This window comes from Lasioglossum baleicum, chromosome 3 (genome assembly GCF_051020765.1).
Source record: "Lasioglossum baleicum chromosome 3, iyLasBale1, whole genome shotgun sequence".
NCBI lineage: Eukaryota > Metazoa > Arthropoda > Insecta > Hymenoptera > Halictidae > Lasioglossum > Lasioglossum baleicum.
This window is the reverse complement of record NC_134931.1, coordinates 20,670,235-20,690,369: the sequence shown is the minus strand read 5'-3', so window position 1 is coordinate 20,690,369 and position 20,135 is coordinate 20,670,235. Positions and strand designations below refer to the sequence as shown.

General features: G+C 38.9%; 1 protein-coding gene and 2 long non-coding RNA genes across 3 annotated transcripts in view; 2 read left to right on the top strand and 1 right to left on the bottom strand.

Moving 5' to 3' along the window:
* LOC143207550 (uncharacterized) overlaps positions 1-7,467 on the top strand; it is a 165,347-nt gene extending 157,880 nt beyond the window's left edge. The window contains exon 4 of the long non-coding RNA XR_013008685.1: positions 3,318-7,467. This is a non-coding gene — a long non-coding RNA (uncharacterized LOC143207550). The remainder of the gene's footprint in view (positions 1-3,317) is intronic.
* Positions 7,468-9,758: 2,291 nt separating this feature from the next.
* On the bottom strand, positions 9,759-19,934 carry LOC143207540 (ubiquitin-conjugating enzyme E2 Q2). Its single transcript, XM_076421162.1, has 6 exons — positions 19,639-19,934; positions 16,909-17,256; positions 16,629-16,788; positions 16,411-16,562; positions 15,994-16,291; positions 9,759-15,882 (listed from the first exon to the last, which is right to left on the bottom strand). Exons 1-6 carry the CDS (start codon positions 19,798-19,800, stop codon positions 15,851-15,853), a joined length of 1,152 nt encoding a protein of 383 aa, XP_076277277.1. The 5' UTR covers positions 19,801-19,934; the 3' UTR covers positions 9,759-15,850.
* LOC143207557 (uncharacterized) lies at positions 17,835-19,909 on the top strand. Its single transcript, XR_013008690.1, has 2 exons — positions 17,835-17,969; positions 19,002-19,909. It is a non-coding gene; the product is annotated as an uncharacterized LOC143207557 (long non-coding RNA).
* Positions 19,935-20,135: the final 201 nt, after the last annotated feature.

Here is a 20,135-nt window from a genome sequence, read left to right as displayed (position 1 = left end):
TCCCACAATCCATGCAAAACATTTTTATTTTGCATAAAGATCCGCAGTCTAATAATAACCAATGTATTGCGCAATATTTACAATATACATATGTGCGTAACAATATGCAGTGTCCCAAAAATATTGTACTTCAAAGGGATGATTCCTGAGGTGATTTGAATTAACTTTTTCCTTTGCGAAAATGTACTCCGCGAAAGCGTACTAAGACGTTACACAAGTAAGTAAACGCTAACATCTTATTGTTAGTACACGACAGTAATGGTATTTTTGAGTTATTTAAATTGAAATATCTCCAGAACTACTAATTTTTCGACATACATAGGAGTACTTTTTTATAACGAATGTCCAGCTGCATCGATTGATGTATTAAAAAATACCTCATTCCATTTAAAAAAATGAGGTTGACCTTCATATGTCCTTTACGCGTACACCTACAAAAAAGCTACTAACATCTGATTAATGCCCCCTCGAAACCAAGCAAGTTCCATCTGATGCATTTCTTCCTAACACCAATAGCAGCCGAGTTATTCAGGTGGCCTGTTTCTGGCGCCTCACCCTGTATATAAAAATAACAAATTATAATAACAAATTACAAAAGATATGTAGGTATGTATATGTATATCGGTGAGGAACCGCAACACACCATATTCTGCGAAGGGGAAACCAAAATTAATTTTACGCGCTTGTAATTCCAAATTACACTACGCATAGTACAAAAATGAAAATTATAACACGGGACATTCGTGGAATCTGCGGCTCTAGTGTGGTAAATTTCGTTCACGTTTCATCAAGTACGTATATGTTACATTTCGTAAAACATCGTAGTTGTGAAAGCTGTTACGAAGACAAATGGGGATACCGAACGCATTACGAGAGTATTCTGGTGTAGAACTTCCAAACCGTGGTTGTTTCAATTCGTAAAAATAACGAAGTTATGGATTTTTGAAATAAGTACATATACGTATATCCCATATAACTGAAAGAAAAAACATTAAACGTATATTCCTCGAGACCTTAGTTTCTGATACGGCTGACACATCTCGACGGCTAGCTCTCCGATAGACTTCAAACTTTGAAAGAAACTTCAACGGACTCGCCAGTATCGTATGAACCAAAATCTTCAAAACGAACTTGATTCTCTTTCATCATTCACGAAGAAAAGTTAAAAAGCCGAGCATTAAGGCACCACAATTTTGTCAAAAAAAATGTAACACTTTGTATATTTTGTTTTTTAGTGTATACTCAAAGTAATGGTACAAAAAGGTTCGTGCAAAATCTATGATTTTCACTATGGAAATCACTATGATTTTCACACGATGTTAATCGATTTTGATGAAATTTTCAGCATGTATATGTATAACTAACATGGATCTACGAAACATATATTTTAAATTTTGATTAAGGGCCCAAATAAAACAGTTTTAAAGAAAGGCCTTTTTGATTTTTGCATGTAACCTTGCAAATTATTTATAATTTTTGGAAAATCTTTTTTGCAGATCACTTCATAAACCAATGCTTCTAATTGATTATAAAGAAATCAGGTCGTTTGGTACAATTGTAAAAAAGTTATTCTGTCTTAAAGGGCGTTCGAATACTTCTTCGCAACCCGACTGGTTGTTTCAGTAGAATGGGTTAGAAACAAACAAAGAGAAATTGTAGTACAATCATTGCGGGGAATAAAAAATCACTCTGCACCGTTAAGAGGTTGCTAAATAACGAAAAGATCAAGAGGAAACAGTATTCAACGTTCGCCCGCGGAGACCTTCGAGAGAAGGGGGATAGTTATCAGCGAAGATCATCGTAAAATCTCGGCGATAGGCAGCCGGGGGTTGTACGGGGATAAAGCGTAACCGCAAAGAGCAGTCGTGTGTTCGTCGTTTCGGGGCACATAACCTGAACGGCCGCGGCCGGTAGGTCGTTGGGAAAGGGCATGGTCCTGTGTAACAGAAAGAGAGAGAGAGAGAAAACCGTAGAAACTATGTAGACGCGTTGCACGCTCGTAGGGCGCGTTCCCTGTTTAATTAGCGGACAAATTAAACGTCGGGACAGCCACATCCGACATGGCCACGTAATTAGAGGTATTATAAATTAATTATAACGCCGTGGCGCAGCCAGTTTTGTGGGATTCAATCTCGGAATGGGCTCGGCATTGCACGCCAAATGAATGCCAAACAACTTATGCCTGGCACCCGGCCTCCTTCCGCGCCCCATTGGCTTCCAGCTCTTTACTTTCTCCACTGTTTCTCCCAAGCCTGACTTTCTTTTATTGTTTCCCCCGTTGTTTCCCGCCTGTTACAATCTGCCCTCCTCCCTCCCCCCCCCCCTCTCTCTCTCTCTCTCTCTCTCTCTCTCTGTCTGTCTACTGAATGATTGACGGTTCTGACTCGATACGCGCCACAGATAGGATATCAAACCGGAAGGATCAAGTAGACAATAGAGACGAAGGTGTCACGCGTATCCGTGATACGTCTGTTATTATGTGGGGTAAACCGTGCGGCGTGTTTTGTTATTGTCAGTGATATATCCCGGGATTAATTTAGCGTGCTAATACGATTACAGTCCGCGCAATTATTGGCCTGTGGAATTATAGTGAAAAATAACACCGCCACATTTATCGAGTACATGGTACGTCTTCTTTCCACAAAACGATTAAGTACTCTGATTACATAAATGTATAAAACAAGTGCTCGCCATAAGGTGTCAGGTCTATTCCTGTATCTCGTCTGGGTCCCATGGAAATCGCCGACACAGATTTCTCCGACGCGGTTTTCACCGACAACATTTCATTAATTTTTTATTTAATAATTAATTAATCAATGTGGATTGAATGGAAATCAGTGGAAAAACAAAATATGAAACCGAGTGTTCTTGATTTAATTAATTAATAAATAAAAAATTAATGAAATGTTGTCGGTGTAAACCGTGTCGGCGAAATCTGTGTCGATGATTTCCATGGGACCCATCTCGTCTGTGGTTCTACCTCAAAAATGGCAAAAGGTGGTCGATCAAAACATAAATAAACTTCATTTAAAATATGGAAAAAACTTGATTCATTTCTGCATTAAAATGCGAAGAAACTTAGTCCCCAACCAAATATTATCTGTACTATTAATTATTACTTTTATATGAGTGTATGAAAGATAATACTGTTACAAAAGTTACAAAGTATACATTTTAAATGTATTTTGTATATTTCCGATAAACTGTGAAGGTGGTCAAATACGTATGGACGGTAGTGTACATATTATATATCGAGACGTTACTGTCTCGAACAACATTTGAGTGGGGTCATTGAAATCCTGTCACAGTTTCTCTAGTTTCAGAACCAGTGGTTTCCAAGGGAAGATGAGACCAGGGTTATTCCACTTTGAATCAGTGTGGTCGCACGTTCTGGAGTCTAGAATCTGGACGATTCCGAAAGGCGATCGGATAATCATACCTGGCTGAAGACACTGGAATCGCATCGGCTGGATTCTCTCGAGGGCTATCACGAATTACAGGGTGGAGCTTAGAAGTCTCGGTCACAGAATAGGAACCGATTAAGCGAAACAACCGACTGACTGCACCTGTTGATATTTCACTAGCCACCGTACGCTACTACCGCCGCGGCGTACGTATGTGTCTGTACTCTATGTATACATCGCCATCGCCTTACCCTGGTTCATGTTTGTGAGATGAGAACGGCGAAAATTGTACTCCACGGATTAGTGCACACTTTTCACCTCGGTTCACCGTACGATTTTCACCCGGCGAACGGGAACTTGTCCGCGTGCAGACTAGCAAGATCAGTTCATAGTGCCTAACTCATCCTTACTCATAATTAAACCAGATTTTATTTTATGCATTTATCACAAGAATGAGCAAGCACAATTTGAAGCATTGGACATATTAAAACAATTTAAATTTTTCATTAACTTTTCCTATGAACTTTTTATTATGAACTTTTCCGAGCAACTTTCTACTATGAACTTTTGAACCTTGGTCTTTCTAAGAGTTCACAATAAGTGTTCTTGTTCTACGAATGTGAAGTACACAAGTTATTGTGCGAATCGGAGCGTTAAGTGCCCCTGAGCCAGCGGCAATCTTGTAGTGGACAATCGCTCTAAACACGCCGAATGGAGGACCATCGTAGTTTCAATTTGTTGGGTTGCTACGGCAAACGAGTTCCCAGCGTGTATCAGTTTTCATCGTTACTCATCCGCGTTCGTTTATCTGGTCGCGTTATTACTCCCGCATAACAGATTATCAGGGTCAACGGAAGATTTTCAATAATCGGATACGCCGCTGTAATTTTACGTTATACACCGCACCTCCAATCCCCCACATTTTATATTACAAAATACTATGAGCGCATATTACATGAATATTGTTGAAGTAACGGTGCATAACGTTTCACCGCTAACAATGCTGTGCGATTAACGCGTGTTGGCTTTACGATGACAAGATGAAATAAGAGAATTCGATGTATCCTACCACCACGTTGCAGTCTGTTCCGGTAATACGCTGGGTAAATTAATAGGGGTGGGCGGGTACCCGAAAATTTCGGGTACGGGTCAGTGTTGTCAGATTGGGCGGGGTTGCACGCGCATGCGCGACCAAACGCAGGAACATATGTGCGTCCTACAGTACTAAGCAACGGCCGGAATGCTTCAAAACATCGTTAAACCATGCGACACTATACAGGGTGTTCAGGCTATTACTAGCCAGCATTTTTTTTGTAAATAGTAAATATTAGAAAAAAATTATAGAGGAAAAAGTAGTACTGTTTTTTATACGCAACAAATTGATATATGCATTTTTGTTGCATTTACGTTACTTTTATAGAAACGAAGGTGACCTCCAATTTTTTAAATTTTTATGTCGTATGAAAGCGTGTGTCATGGGGAATTCATCCATCTACTACACAATGACCTTCAAGGTCATGCAAGGTCAGAAATGGAAGAAACAATTTGATTATCAGAAAGATCATCAATAATATTATTCAGTTCTATAAAGTATGACTTAACAATTAGTGAACAAATTGATCTTCACAGAGAAAGAACGTTTTGCACAATAGTTTAACAATTCAGTCATAATTAAACGAAAGTAATGATACGTTGAATTCAATAACCAAGAAATAAAGATTAATTACAGTCAATTAACGGGGCGTATTGGTTCCACCGATGCTTCTTCCTTCATCATTAATCTAATTGATGTCTGCTGGCAACGGGGAAATTTCATCGGCAATTAAACGGATTAGTCAACACGAGTGAAATCGGCATAAATTTAAACTCAGTCGCGAGGTAATTATTAGCTAATTGTTAACACGAGAAATTCAATATACATAAAATATCGCATATACTACTGTGCAAAAGAGAGAAGCATCCGATCATATTTAATAGAAAAGCGTAAAAAATCAAATACGAACAAAGTAAGATTACCGGACTCAAAATTTGCCCGTTTCTCCTATAAATTATGATGCATTTGGTATGTAATCCAGTAGATTTGTACCCGGAGAACCTGCAGATCAAAGTTTCGATCCTGTAGGATCAATGATTCAGGAGTTATGCTTGCTTAAAGTTGAGCAATCTCCAGTGTTTTTGACAGGTAAGGGCGCTGCCATATCGGTAAAAAAAGATTTTTTTTAATTACCACGAAGGGATTCGAATCTGGGTCTACGGCGTAGAAGTTCAGCTCGCTGCCGCTACGCCACACCAGTGCTTGCTAATAAATTGAACTAAACTAGTATTATACAGGTTATGAAACTTTAATTGCAAATATCTTGAAAACTATTGAGTGTCTGCCCCTATAATGGGGTATTTTCGTGATCAGGGGAACGAGATCTATAACTCTGTAAAATCTCAATTGTGCAGTCTCCTTGTAGCCAAAATCAGTGAGGGTTAAATGAAATTTCGCAACTTGCGATCATCCCTTCACGCTTTTCAGAATCGCCGAGCTGCGAGACGCAGCGAGACAAACGATAACGGAATATGTTCACTCGCGCAAAACAGCGTTCTCTGCCGTCGAACTAAACACTAAAAAGAACCGAGGTCAAACACGATCACGCCGATTCTGGGCGCATTCGCATCAACGATAATCGAATCGCTTAATTAAACGAACGTGTTTAAATTTAGGCTGGGCGCGTCTGTGAAAAATAAACACCCAAATTAATGCTGCAACTGCTATTTTCCGGATGTCGATTCCGGTGGGCAAACAAACGCGCGTTGTGCGGAATAGTATTATCATAACCGATAACACATGCAACAAGTAGGGAAAAAATCGAGAAAAAATCCTGCAGATTTCAATGTATTTTTCTGTCTCTAAAAGCCTTTTTTTTACTGATGGGATGACCAGAGCCCCCTGCGGTGAACCTTCCTCTTTCGAACGAGCCCTCACCCAGCCCAAAATTTGCTCGTATAAGGACGTTAAGTGAAAAATCGCAAACTTATGTTTCGACCGAAAATCTAGTAAGATTCTAGATATTTGCTAGTGACAATGGTTATCCGTGTGCTCAATCTTGTTAATAAACCCATTCTGGCTTTTCCTTACAATATGCAACAATGCAATAGTAGCAGGTGTGCAGCAAGAAATGTGATTCTTCTAGAAATTAAATATGGCAGAGATGCCTTTCGTCCACGAGTGTAAGAAATCTAGAAGAATTAGGGTATCGTATTTGAATGTTTAAAGTACGTATAAAGTACCAAGTGTGGGTACTCCCCGAAGGCGGAGTTAATCGAGGATTAATCCTATGATACAAAAAGGGGGGGTTAATTATACAAATAGCGGGAGAAAACCGGAAAAAAGGTTATAACCTCGGAAAGTCCCCGTCCCCCAGAGGGTTTCGGAGGCAACAATAGAATAAGTGATTATGTGCGAGGTGTTAAAAGAGTAGATTGTAAGACAGTTGTGAACGTATAATAGCGAATACATTAGAACTAAGTAGGAATAAGTGTTAGTTTCAGTTTCAATAAAGTAGGAAAATAATATCAAAAAAAAAGAAAAGGGTATCGTATTTGAGCCAGATCCGCCGGTTATTAAATTACTCATGCGTGTCCCGGTGACGCGGGAATATCAGCGACAATCGAATGAATTAGTCAACGGAATGGGAGTCAGTGATAGCTGAGATTCAGCGACGAGAAAATCACTGGTTTGTTGTTGGCACGGGGTTTCAACCCCCAACCCCGAAAACCCCACCGCCGTCCTCGCATGTCTATACGTCCGCGATAACGCGGCGTCATAAACAGCGAACGCAATGTAGCACGGTTCCGGTGAATTCTGGCGAAACTAACGCGCGAGCAAAATGTGCCCGTCGTTCCTCGAGTCCCCTTTATGTGGCCACGCACCTGCATCCCCGTCCACCCTTTGTCCAATTGCATCGAAACTCGTCCGTGACAGTGGCTTCCGTTACAAATTCCGAGCCCGGCCAATTTAGCAAGTTCCAACAGCATGGATTCGAACCGTCGCGTCGCGTCGCGTAGCATCGGGCGAATAAGGCTGCGTTTATAGTTCCTGTCTCGCGTGCTTTTCGTCTCGCGTGCTTTTGGTCTCGCGAGACAAGCGGGTCATAAATTTCGAGCGGGGTCGACGGGCCCACTGTGCGAGGCACGAAAAAAGGTCTCTACGGCTTCACGGTTCGTTTAGGTAAACTACCGATAGCTTTCCTTTAAGGCGGTAGGATATCTTCGGAGACCTTTTTTTGTGCCACGCACAGCGGGGGGCACAGTGGGCCCGTCGACCCCGCTCGAAATTTCTGACCCGCTGTCTCGCGAGACCAAAAGCACGCGAGACGAAAAGCACGCGAGTCAGGAACTATAAACGCAGCCTAAGGAGTGAGTTCGTCCTTCGACAAGGAGTCCCGGGGCCGACCACTGCGTCCTAGAATCGACTTCAGAGAAACTTCACCCGAACGGCATTGGTGTTATCGAAGGGTAACTAGAGTCGACCGCTGATCGATTTCGATTTTTCCGGGGAACACGCGCTTCCTCGATCAGTTATTTTATTCGAGAGTGACGAAAAAAAACTAGTTTTTGGCCTATTTTTCCTAGTTAATGATGTTTAGAAATTCTGAGAAAAATCTGACACATGTCAAGGACCCAAATACATATTCTGCAATTGGTTTCAGATTTTTCAACTGAAAATCCTGCTTGTAAAAAATCAAGAACTACTGAATTTAAAAATTTTCAAATGTTTTAATTTTAAAATTTTGGAAAATTTTTCAGCCGTCTGGTTTGACGTTGAGTTGCACTACTGAATTTTCGTGCCACCTCCTTCGATATCATATTCTCCTAATACAAAATTCGATTGTTAAATTTTAGTAGATTTAATAGATTTTATCGATAAGATATTATAATATTATATGTATCAAAATCATTCACAGGACTAATAATGAACGTGATCGTAATATTGACCTTATAGAATACATATCCGCGCAGATAACACCACGGAGAAAAGTTATTCGACAATAAAAAAAGAAAAATAGATAAGTTCGGTTGGAAGTTTGATGCACGGCGGACCAGAGTCATGTTATCTCGAAACTACATGCAATGGGACGTAGTGAACATTCCCGCGGGAAATTGGAACAGATAGTAACAAATGTATAGGACATATCATTCCGTATACAAAGCTGATTATTAAGGCAATAGTTTGCTTTAAGTTGCTCTAAAATGAAATTATACCTGTCTGTTGATTCATTAAGCAAACGATCCGCTGTTTTACGTGTGAATTCAGAATTGTCTTTTCTGTTTGCTTTACTGTAGAACATTAATTACCTCTGCGCGTCATCATGCGAGTATCATTAGGTTGTCAACTAAATTTTTCAAATTACCTTTTGATTTGTAATTCTGTTATTGTATCATTATAACCTCGTTTAGTGACCACTCCTTTTGAACTGTATATCATTATTATTATTATTATTATTATTATTATTATTATTAGGTTAGGTTAGGTGACAAGAAGAGGGCGCGGTATATTTATGAATGTGAACGAAGTATGTTTTCCGATAGAAGTCCTCAAAATAACGTGCACTTGTACAAACGCTGTGTTTATAGTGTGTGCTAAATTCCGTCAAAATGATTGTTTTCCATGTTTCTACGATAAATATCACCCTGACTCGTGTCACACACACATACTAGCATGTAATCAATAAAGAGCATGTGAAATAATACAGTAAGTTGTATTATAAAGTAACATTTCGTATTATTGTTATTTCGATTTCGATTTATTTTATTTCCCCATTTCCCACAAATAAAAAAAAACCATTTTCTACTTAAAAAATAAAAATAACTTTTATATAATAGTTTTTAGGTTTATTAAAATTGAGGTAGATATCAATTTCAAGAAAAAAAAAATGTTGATAACGGGATTCGAACCAGCAACCCCTACAGATTACTAGTATTTCTCGCGCTACGCTCTCGGCCACTCACCTTCTTATTGGCTCATTAACGCAAACTCTTTATAACCGAGTAAAGCGATTTTCAAATGCAATTTTCTCGGAAAATCTTGAGTAGTGCGCGCTATAGCTTTGCGAAATTACCGCACCCTCTCCTTGTGAAACATTTTTGCGTATAATCAATATTTTTTGAGATATTCGTCTGTAACGCTTTATAATTTCCACCCTGTACATACATATAACCGTTCCAAACAGTTATTTTCAGAACCGTTTCAACCACTGATTCTAACCGACGGTGACTATCGCGGATAGGAAAATTACGCCAATAGGGATTACCGTAGCGAACTGTGAATGTTCAGTGTACATAACTTACTGGAATAAAACAGAGCCGTTTAGAATCGTTTGCCATTACTTTATTTCCAACTGAATCAAATCGTTGTCGTCGAGAAATTCGATTTCTCTTTGACCCTCGTTCCGCAACAATCGGTCTGTGTAAAATTGTTTTGTATAAATGGTCCGCAGTCTAACTGTTAGTAATTCCGTGAATAAGTATATGTATACTATAGAGGATCGATTATAACGGATCGTCTTTGCGGGGATCGTGAAAGGGTCAGTTTTACTCCACAGAGGTGAAACTCAACGACGCTCTAACGAACTCACAACTATTTTTTTTTTTTTTGCCACAAATAAATACATTCGGAACGAAATCGAAACGTGTCTGCTGTCTCGCTAATCAGTAGACTGCGGATTTTATGCATTTATAACAAAAATGGGCACGTATATTTTAAAGCAGTGGACATGTAAAAATATTTAAGGACATCAACGTGTTAGTTTCAGCTTAACAGAATAATTAAAAGAAGAATAGAATTTTTATTTGGCTCCTGGTATCCTGCAATCAGTGCAAACATTTTTTATTTTGCATAAAGATCCGCAGTCTACTAATCAGTCGCGATTTCGGGGAGAGGGGGGGGGGCGTTTCCGGTTCTTTCACGCCATCCAGTTAATCAGAGAAATGGTAAGGTTGAACATGCGTATACAGGCCGATTGTGTTCGCATCACTCCGTTCGAAATCAGAATGGCGAGACCGGTATAATGATCGCGGGAAAGCGAGTCTTATTTTTTAGCGACGTGGAAGAGGGAACGTGACCGTCCCAGCTTTTCTGTTTTTTTTTTTTGTTTCGTTTAATCAGTCTTCAAAAATCGAAAATCCACTGTAAATCACCGTGAAAAGTCGAAAGTTCGTTAAGCATATTCGTTCGCGCATTTACACTCGTCGTTTGCCAGGCGAGTTGGTCAAAATCATTCGATTGTTTCTCGGAGAAGTCAGCGATCGACTGACACAATGAGTCTGTCACTATCTGCCATCGTCTTTTCGGATACTTTGCTCGTTAACTCTTTTCTCTTCTTCTTTTTGTTTTTCTTTACATTATTACGGATCGAGATCCGCGTGGAATGAACCGGGGCGCAATTGTTCTCTTTCTCGGAAATCTAAAGCGCGGATGCAAGAGTGAGGAGAATTTCTTTCACCGCGGTTGTCTTCGGCGCAGGCAAGAAACTCCGGTCTCGTCGTGACTGAGAATTGTAAATGAAGAACTACCGACGCCCAGATTGGTTGAATGTTCTTTATTGAATATCGACATAGCATTGGATAAAAAATACTCGATCGTTGAATTTCCACGCAAGAAATTCCCGTTACTTTTGCATCTATTTTAAGATCTTTCTTTTTTCGTTCAACAGCTGAGAAATCGTGTTCACATTGTATATTTCACGTTTGTTTTGTTCTGCTTTTTGCTTGTCCTCGGCTTCTCTTTCAGCGCGTCGAATTGAATGAAAAACGAAAGAGAAAAGCAAAAATGTCGGAAAGAAGAAAGTGAAACAGAGGGAACGTTCGAACGTTTTTCATTTTTAAAAACGGTACTACTAACGATATTTGTAGCAAAAATATACAGGCCACAGGGCTGCTTACAATTATTATTCGCTTCGCGAGTTCTTCGAAAGAAAGAAGGAAAACTTAACGTACACGAGAGAAAACGAAAAAACCTCCGATCTTCCTTATTCTTTTCTTTTTTTTCCCCCTTTTTCCTCCGTTGACAAAGAACATAACGGTTAACGACGTCGAACAACCAAGCACTTGTCAGTGTCAGTCGGACAGTCGGCTGTACAAATCATTGATGTCCGCTGACAATGAGTTCGTTGATTGTAAATACCTACACTTAGAAATCTAGACACTTTTTCGTTTCATTACGATGATGCTCGCACGAATTTCACAAACGATTTTTCGTCTCCTTTTTGTTTCATTTATAATTACACCACGAACAAAACTAGACCCATGCTGCTCCGCTCGATTAGTTCAATAATTCATATTTACGGATGTATCCGAAGCCGTCTCTAGCACAGACCGGAACACGTGATGCGGCGACACATAAAGATGGCGTTGTACACAAACGACTTCAAATTAGTTGAAATCGGACTGAGACAGCATTGCCAAATTTATACCATGTTCCGGCCAATCCGGCCTGCACTAAATAGAGACGGTCGTGATGTATCGCACATACGTTACCGCCAATAACATATGCATCGATTCATCCTCGTACGCTTGTCGACAATAGTCATCGTTCTTGACCTCGATATTCGTGATCAAACGTTCTGTTTTCTTTTAATCTCTTGACATTCTGTGCAACAAGAAAATCAAAAATTGAGAACGAACCGTGCTCCTCGAGCCTACCATTCTTTTGCAAAACACCTGTTCGAGTTCGACCAACTGAACTCCTCGGAATATCACCGATCGTTTGCGTCGCCCACTTTGTCGTAGCTCCATCGACAAACGCAAAGATAGAGACCGGCGCAATCTCTGTTTCGTTTTTTTTTTTGTCACAATTGTTCATAGGAACGAAAGACAAAGTGGGCGAAATACTTTGCGAAGGCAGCTTCGAGAAGTCTGATTAGTCTGAAGTTTAACAATGTTTAAGAAATGATAAACTTGTGATATACGGTCCTCTTTAAGCTTTCCCTTCTTTCATCTAGTAGAATACATAGAAATGGAAACGAAAATTGAATTTCAAGCGACCAATTCAACTCTACAAAGTCACACGTTGGCTCTCGGAGCATGCAGCGTTTACGAAGCATCGATGGAAGCTTTCTCTACCGTAAAACCAACGATGCGATGTCCAATTCTCTAGATTAGATAGGATCTTTTGCAAACAAACATTTCATAACTCCCGATAGGAAGACTGTTCATTTAATGCAGTATCGCACACAGATGTAACTCGGTACTGAGAACGTAAAGATTTTGGTTTACTTTTTGTACAGTAAAACAATAAGATCTTGGATCTACCATAGGAGATACACGTGATAGTTGCTTTTTTCTTCTATAACAAATAGTAAAAAAGACAAATATAAACTTATCACAGTCCTCGACCAAAATTTTTGTTAGTTTTTCGAAAGACGGAGGATTTCTTAACGACGATACGCTTTAGTTTTACGACAGAGACTTTCCAACAATACGGAAAATGACTGCATCCTCTTATAGCCAACACACACGTCTTCTAAGAGTAAATATAGTCCTTCTTTAACTGTTGTTTGTTCTACTAATACTTTACGGTTCACCCAAGTTTACGGTTTCACATTCGCGTACGAAGACGAAACGCAAGGAACGGAATATGTATATTTATATACAAGAATCGGACCATGTGTATATGAATGCGTGTACGCATGGATGTGTGTATATGTCTGTACGATGAATGAATATCCCTCGTGTATGTGTGTACATATGTATGTACGAAACAAGTCGCATAAACATTCTGGAAGTGAAGTTGCAAAGAATAAACGAAAAATCGTTCAAAAATTGTAGAAATTTTGTTAGTTTCGAACGTAGTAAGCAACAGTTTAGCCCCCGACATCGCCGTGTAGCGAGAATTGATCACTATTCCCAACTAGGGAAAAGGCATCGAGTAAAAAAATCAACAAGGTTCGTAATACGAAAACAGAAACAGAAAACAAAAGTCGTTCGCAGATGACAAGAAACGTAATAGCGGGTGGAACAAATGTAGCGCCTTTCTTATTGCCCGTTCGAATCGACCGTCAAGCAATACCCTTCACTTTGTTCGTAAACTGTCAACATCCTATCCTGCGGCAGCTAACAAAGTCGTTGCACTTGTTCCAACAAATACAGAGATGTGCAATTAATATAGACTTAGTTCCCCTAAAATTCTTCAGATCTCACAGAATCATTAAACAATTCTAATAAATAAAGGCATCACCAGACAAACTTAATCTCTATAATTTGGACGTTCACTTAAATTGTACATCACTAATGCCGAGAAGAAAATGTATTCTTTTTTGATTTTCCATTTTCTTCGCTCGAAAAAGTTTTGTTTTCGGTTCTCCGTGGTTAATTTTAATATTTAGACATTTATTTCCACACAGCTTCTTTCGAAACTGTTCCGTCGAATCGGTTGCAGCTCTGAGGAATTCCCACTTGTTCGTTCGAATCAGGAAAATGCATATCTGCATGTTGTATCAACGATTGCAATTTCTCAAATCTTCTTATTTCTCGGATACGTTTGTAGCGCTCCAGTCTGGCAATTTGCAAATCTCTGTATATATACATATATATGTATAAATAATCATTTGAACATCAAAAATATACATGCAACAATAATACGCATACACTAATTTGTCAAAAGCACTGGTCTTGTAATCCTAATTGTTCTGCTAATCTGATGAACATCCTCTTGTCTCGTATGTGAAACTGGCCACGCGATGGACTCCGGTTGTGGCACGAATTCGTTTTTCTTGATGTTTCAATGTTGAGACACGTGTAAATAGAGCTCGCGAATTGCAAATCATATGTCACGATATATATATATATATATGTATATGTGTACAGGGTACTACTAAAATTTCACTTTGAGCGTATACCCAACATACAGACTAAACATTCTTTTTTATGTGGATCTTCGGCACATCAATCGCTCGTTGAAACGATGCAACAAAACTGTAGATCGTACTAAACGAGTCGCACAACCAAAACCTTTTTTTGTTCTTCATTCTTTTGTCTTTTTTCTTTTTTTTGGTTATCTCTTACGACTTTTAAGAAACATCGGACTCTATAAAGAGCACTTTTTCAAGACGTCGATATACGAACGCGTGTATGTATGTACAACTATACAACCCCTATCTATCTTTCTTCAGTTACGTTAGGGAAATATATACTACCTAATATTGCTATACGACTCCTATATGTAAATACGATCGAAAAGTTGAGAGACATGACGTTCGGAAATCTGATCAAATGTAATTCACAAGTCAACCGCTCACGATTAAATACAAATAAATGACAGTATTACACTGTGTAAAGTGTTGTTCAGTATCATAGGCTAATTCTGCAAGATTGGTAACCTAAAATATATGTAAAAAATATTGTCTTACAAGATAAATGTAAAGTATCGTCGATTAGATAAAAAGAAATTGGTATGGAATAAGGTATTTTTCCGATTTTTGTACGGTGCGCAGAATTTTAAGGAAGTTTACTACCAATACGTAATACCCTCTAGAGCCTCTTTAATTTGTAAACTGCAAGATAACGTTCAGAGAATTATGTGTCTTATTTCAAGGTACTTCTTTGAGTGAGGGTGTTTGGTTGTGCGCTCGTTCAATACAGTGGGTCGCGACCGATACACAAGTTGATAACAAAATTCGCAATTTACCTCTTCGGAAACATAGACATTCTCGTATCTCGTATCTTTCTTTAAATTGCTTTACTACAAATGTGTATACCGAAACAACTTACGTTCACGAATTGCACGATAAATGAATAATAATTAAAATTATAATAAAGATAGAATATTGGAACGAATGAAAGCGCACAATGATAAAAAAAACATTTAGAAAAATTCTCAATATAACTATCTAAGTTGCTAACCGTCAGTGCCTCCCCCTCCCTCCTCTCCCCTCCCCCTGTTGAAAAGACAGGAAGCACGGATTGCGCAAACGCATTTCGCAGAATGTTTCGTTCACTTTAACACTGTTTCGTACGTACGTATAGCATATATAATAATAATGTGTACTCTCTCGCGTAAGAAGAAAGAAAAGAAAGAACTAAGACGAAACGTTATTTGGAATAATCACGATTCCTTAGTTAATTCCGAATGTAGGAATCAATTCCAGATAAAAAAAGAAAAGAAACGAAGAAAAAGAAACGATCATTGTCTCGCATTCACAAATGCGATTGACGATCTAATCACTAATTACTGAAAAATCTATGCATATGGAACCAAACACTTCACTGTTTGCTCGGCAGCCTTCTCAGCCATCAAAGGAATTATGCGTTAGATTAATTCAGTATCTTAAGTTACCTAGTTAATGTTGTGATTTTTGTGTATTAAATCATTAATCGTAACAATTATTTGTTGGGCACACACCGAATTAAAGTCTCAGCTGTAAGCACGCGTCAAACTTTTCTGTTTTCGTGATTCCTGTTCATTAGCCATCCTCTTTCGGGGGGGTAAACCAACCTATAAGAAATATTTCATTATAGTTCAACTCATGTTTTTGAGAGAAACAAAAAAAGTACATACGTTCATCGAAGATTTTAACGATATTAATCATTCAGATGGCAAACTTACCATTTTTTTCATGTATTTGTACAAGAGACTTGAATGATTGTTGTGCACGAGCTAGACTGTACTGGCCTTGACCGCCGCACACTTTGCCAGCACCTCCAGATCCTTGAAACTGTATACGTGCTTTTCCCTTTACCAATGTTGCAGAGATCTGCATGATGACTGCTTCTACTGTGTACGCTGAACTCCAACCTTGTTTCGTTAAGAGCTCCATGCAAATAGCGCCTCCTATAAGGACATATCCACCAGAGATCATGGGATGAACAACTCTGACAAATGGGGGCTCAAATGGATAAGTTTCCTGTAACAACAAAAACTGGAAATGTGAGCTTTCGTATTCTAAACATCGGCATTAGCATCGAATCATTTAATGTTGAAACAGGATGAAACAACAACGTCAACTATCAATAAATAATGTACCTTAAATAGCATGTTGAGAAGAATACTATCTTTGCCTTCTTTTTCTTTTAGTAGTATGAGATCGCTGTGTAACGGTGAGTCAGGATCGACACACATCAGCCTGATATTCCATTCATACAAACTGTCATTTACTAATTCTATGCTGTACATCCCTGTAAACAGTATAAAGAATATAAACGTCGTCTTCATGAGAAACAGAATTAAATATAAGATGGTACCTTTTTTGAAACTGTCACTTCTGTAAATGTCACGTAATTCTTTCATGAGTCTGTCTGTGGCCTGTACACTTCCGCAAGGTGAACCTTTTAAGTAGTCTTGTCTTTGATTTTGTCTCAACCTTTCTAATGTCGCCAAATGTTCCAGATCCATTTCTTCACCCTATAAAGTTAATAGAACGGAATATAAATTTAATAGAACAGTTAGATATAGATATTATACATATATTTCAACATAAAATGGTTTAGATAGATTTGTATTTAGTATACTCCTAGTATTTACCTTACTCTTGGCATTCGCGTCACCCTCGTCCATATCTAAATGAAGGTCTTCCTCAGTCTCGCTTTCTTCGTCTTCGTCAATGTCTTCAACATCGTCGGCTTCCATCCTTTGCGCAACGGTTTCATTCGTTCCACCCAAACGCAATGGATCCAAAGCTGTTCTCAATCGTTCAACGTCAGGCGGTTCCGGTAATGAATGAAGTCTACATAATTCTTTCAAGAGAATCCCGACTTGATTAATGACGTGGTTGTCACGGCCAGTGGTATTACTTAAAATTTGTACCGCATTTGTAACACTAGTCTCCTCTGATTCTGCAAACCAGACTGGTGGGGTAGAAGGGTAGGTTTCCTGTGAAACAATAATTAAAGCGTCTGTAAGCATTTTACAAAGCATAACGAATATAATTCAGTATTTCCATTCAAAGATTCAACATTTAGAGTTCAAGCTTTCAAATGTGCTTTATAATTATTAACTTATAGTCTCACAATCACTATTTAACCTTCCGTCGGGCGCAATATCTGGACTGCCGAGTTCGGGCGCAATGTGCTTGACGGAATAAACACCTAATTAAGTTCATTTATACAACTGCCGTTAGGGAAATAGTGCACTTGGTGCCGTCTATACTCGTAGGGCTACCCTTTTGGTGCTTGTGTTTTCCGGATACTAAATGATCGCACTGTGCCTCTCAGATTGGTTGCGCCCGATGAAAGGTTAATCACAATTTGACACATTAATTTATCGCTTAAGGCAGACCTGGGTGACGCTGGCTCGGAAAACACATGTTGCTGCTTTTCTCCTTGGCCTGCTCGGCGAGGCAGTCCCCGCCACATCCACTCCGACTCTCCCTTCAGCACGAGCCCCATGATGCTGCACCGGCAGGGTCTTATGTGCGTGTACATATTTACATAGTGGTGGTGAGTAACCTGCCAGTGCAGCATCATGGGGCTCGTGCTGAATGGAGAGTCGGAGTGGACATGGTGGGGACTGCCTCGTCGAGCAGGCAAAGGAGAAAAGCAGCACCATGTGTTTTTCGAGCCAGCGTCGCCCAGGTCCGACTTAAGGTATTTTAATAATCTGCTAGAATTAAGATTACATATCACTTTAGTTATATATTTTCTAAACAGAAAGATATGCTTGTTTCAGAATGTACAGTTTACATTATCCCTTCTTACTAACAATTAGTTTTATAATCTCGTAATGAACACAATAACATGGACTATCGATGGCCTGTATAGCTTGAGATAAATCTCGCATAAATCTGAGAACTCGTGCAACATGACAAATGAGCAGCGTTCGTTAAAATTAAATAAAGCGGAATACAGAGAACTCAATGAATGCATAGAATGATATTCAACGAATGTAAACAATTTGAAAACCTCGTGATTATGTACCTAATCTAAAAAATTATGTTGGATAGTAACTATACAACGAATATTTATCTATTTATAAGGAATGTTTATACGTAGTTTTTATCGATAACGGCAATAATTAATGTCAATGACACGGACGCGTATATACGTACAGCACGTATCGTAAATTAATTCGTAATGTCAAATGGTAATCTACTGATACACAAGGCAAAAACCGAATAAAGATTATCGATTTTACTAACAATCGAATGAAAAAAAAATGTAAATAGTAACGCACGCAATCAATATTCGCGAATTAAGCTCACGCGTTTAGCCTTTGTTCCGCTTCACATTGTGCGAAAAATAAAATTATTTTTTGGTAAACTATCGAATTTCCATTTGGTCCCAGAATCTGATCGAAATTGAATTCAGAACGAAACTGTGATCACTGTATTATACTTCCATATGTATGCAACTTTGTGTCACAATTGAACAACAAAATAGATGTGGAAAATAACTTTAAACACGTGATATATTTTCATTAAATGTTAAATTTTTCGTTTGGATACGATCAATATTTCGAGTTATTCATCGTAAATCAATTGAATCGCGTGTAGAAAATATATAAACAATATACATGAATGAATATATTGTTTATTTTTATAATTATACAATATATATTATATACTATTATATGATAATATAATATATGTATATTTATTTATTTTGTTTGTACGTTTGTAGAACAAGCAAAGAGCATTAAATGACAATCGAAGATAATTTCGCATTGGAAGCAACGGTAATGGCAACGGTAAGAACAACGCAAATGGATATTACTCTTTGGAATCTAGTTTATCTATCAAAATTATCTTGTGTATACGAAACAAATAATTTCGCGCAAATAGAATATAAACTGTCTGAGGCGGTCTGCGAGATGTAAACGACAAACGTTATTATTTTGTTCTTAATCTGTAAGTACCTACAAATGGAGAGAACAGGTACTATTATGAGGGACTTACCCTCTATTTGTGGCATACATTGACCTCTACCGCAATATTAATACGTCTGAAAATCTCGTCGGAAACAAACTGATTGAAGTGAAAAAGAATCGATAGTATCTACATAGAACGAGATCCTCTTATAAAGACACCGAAAAACTGTGATGGGAAAAGCGTGCATGGTGGGTGCACGGTGTACGTGCTGCCCGGGCATGGCTCTTGTCAAAAGGCCCAAATAATAACACGAGTGTTATTGTTTCTTTGTCCAATCGGACGCAGACAGCGATGGAGAGTTAACATGGTCCCATGCGAACAGAAAAACGCTGGCGATGGCTTCGAATCGATTTATCATCTCAAATCGTTACCATGTGTGTTACACTTACTGTAATATTGGCGTGTATTTCGTATTTCTTCCCATTTTTACCGACGAACCTGCAGCTGAGTTCGTCCACACTCGCAGACATTATCTGAAATCTCTCATGGCTCTTAGGGAAGACGGACTCAAGAGTTTTGATCTCCTGTTTAAGGGTGTTCAGACAAGCCATTTGGGGGAGCGTACGAGTATGCCGTACCCCAAATTTTTCGGCGGTGCTTGCCCCAAAAAACACAGCGACCCGAAAGAAACACGACGTACCCGATGACTACCCGAGAAAATGGCGACCGCGACTGATTGCTTCGGCCAGTCTCGTGAAATTTCGTTCGCCACCGTCACAGATGCCAGCACTGAACAATTCAAATATACATGACGTCCTTCCGGTCCAGCTGAGTGCGGTTTAATATATCTCGAGGCATTTAAAAACTATATTTCCAAATATGTAGTATTCGAACTCCTCGCGGCCGCTGTCCGGACCATACCCGCTAACGCTAACTCTGATTCTAT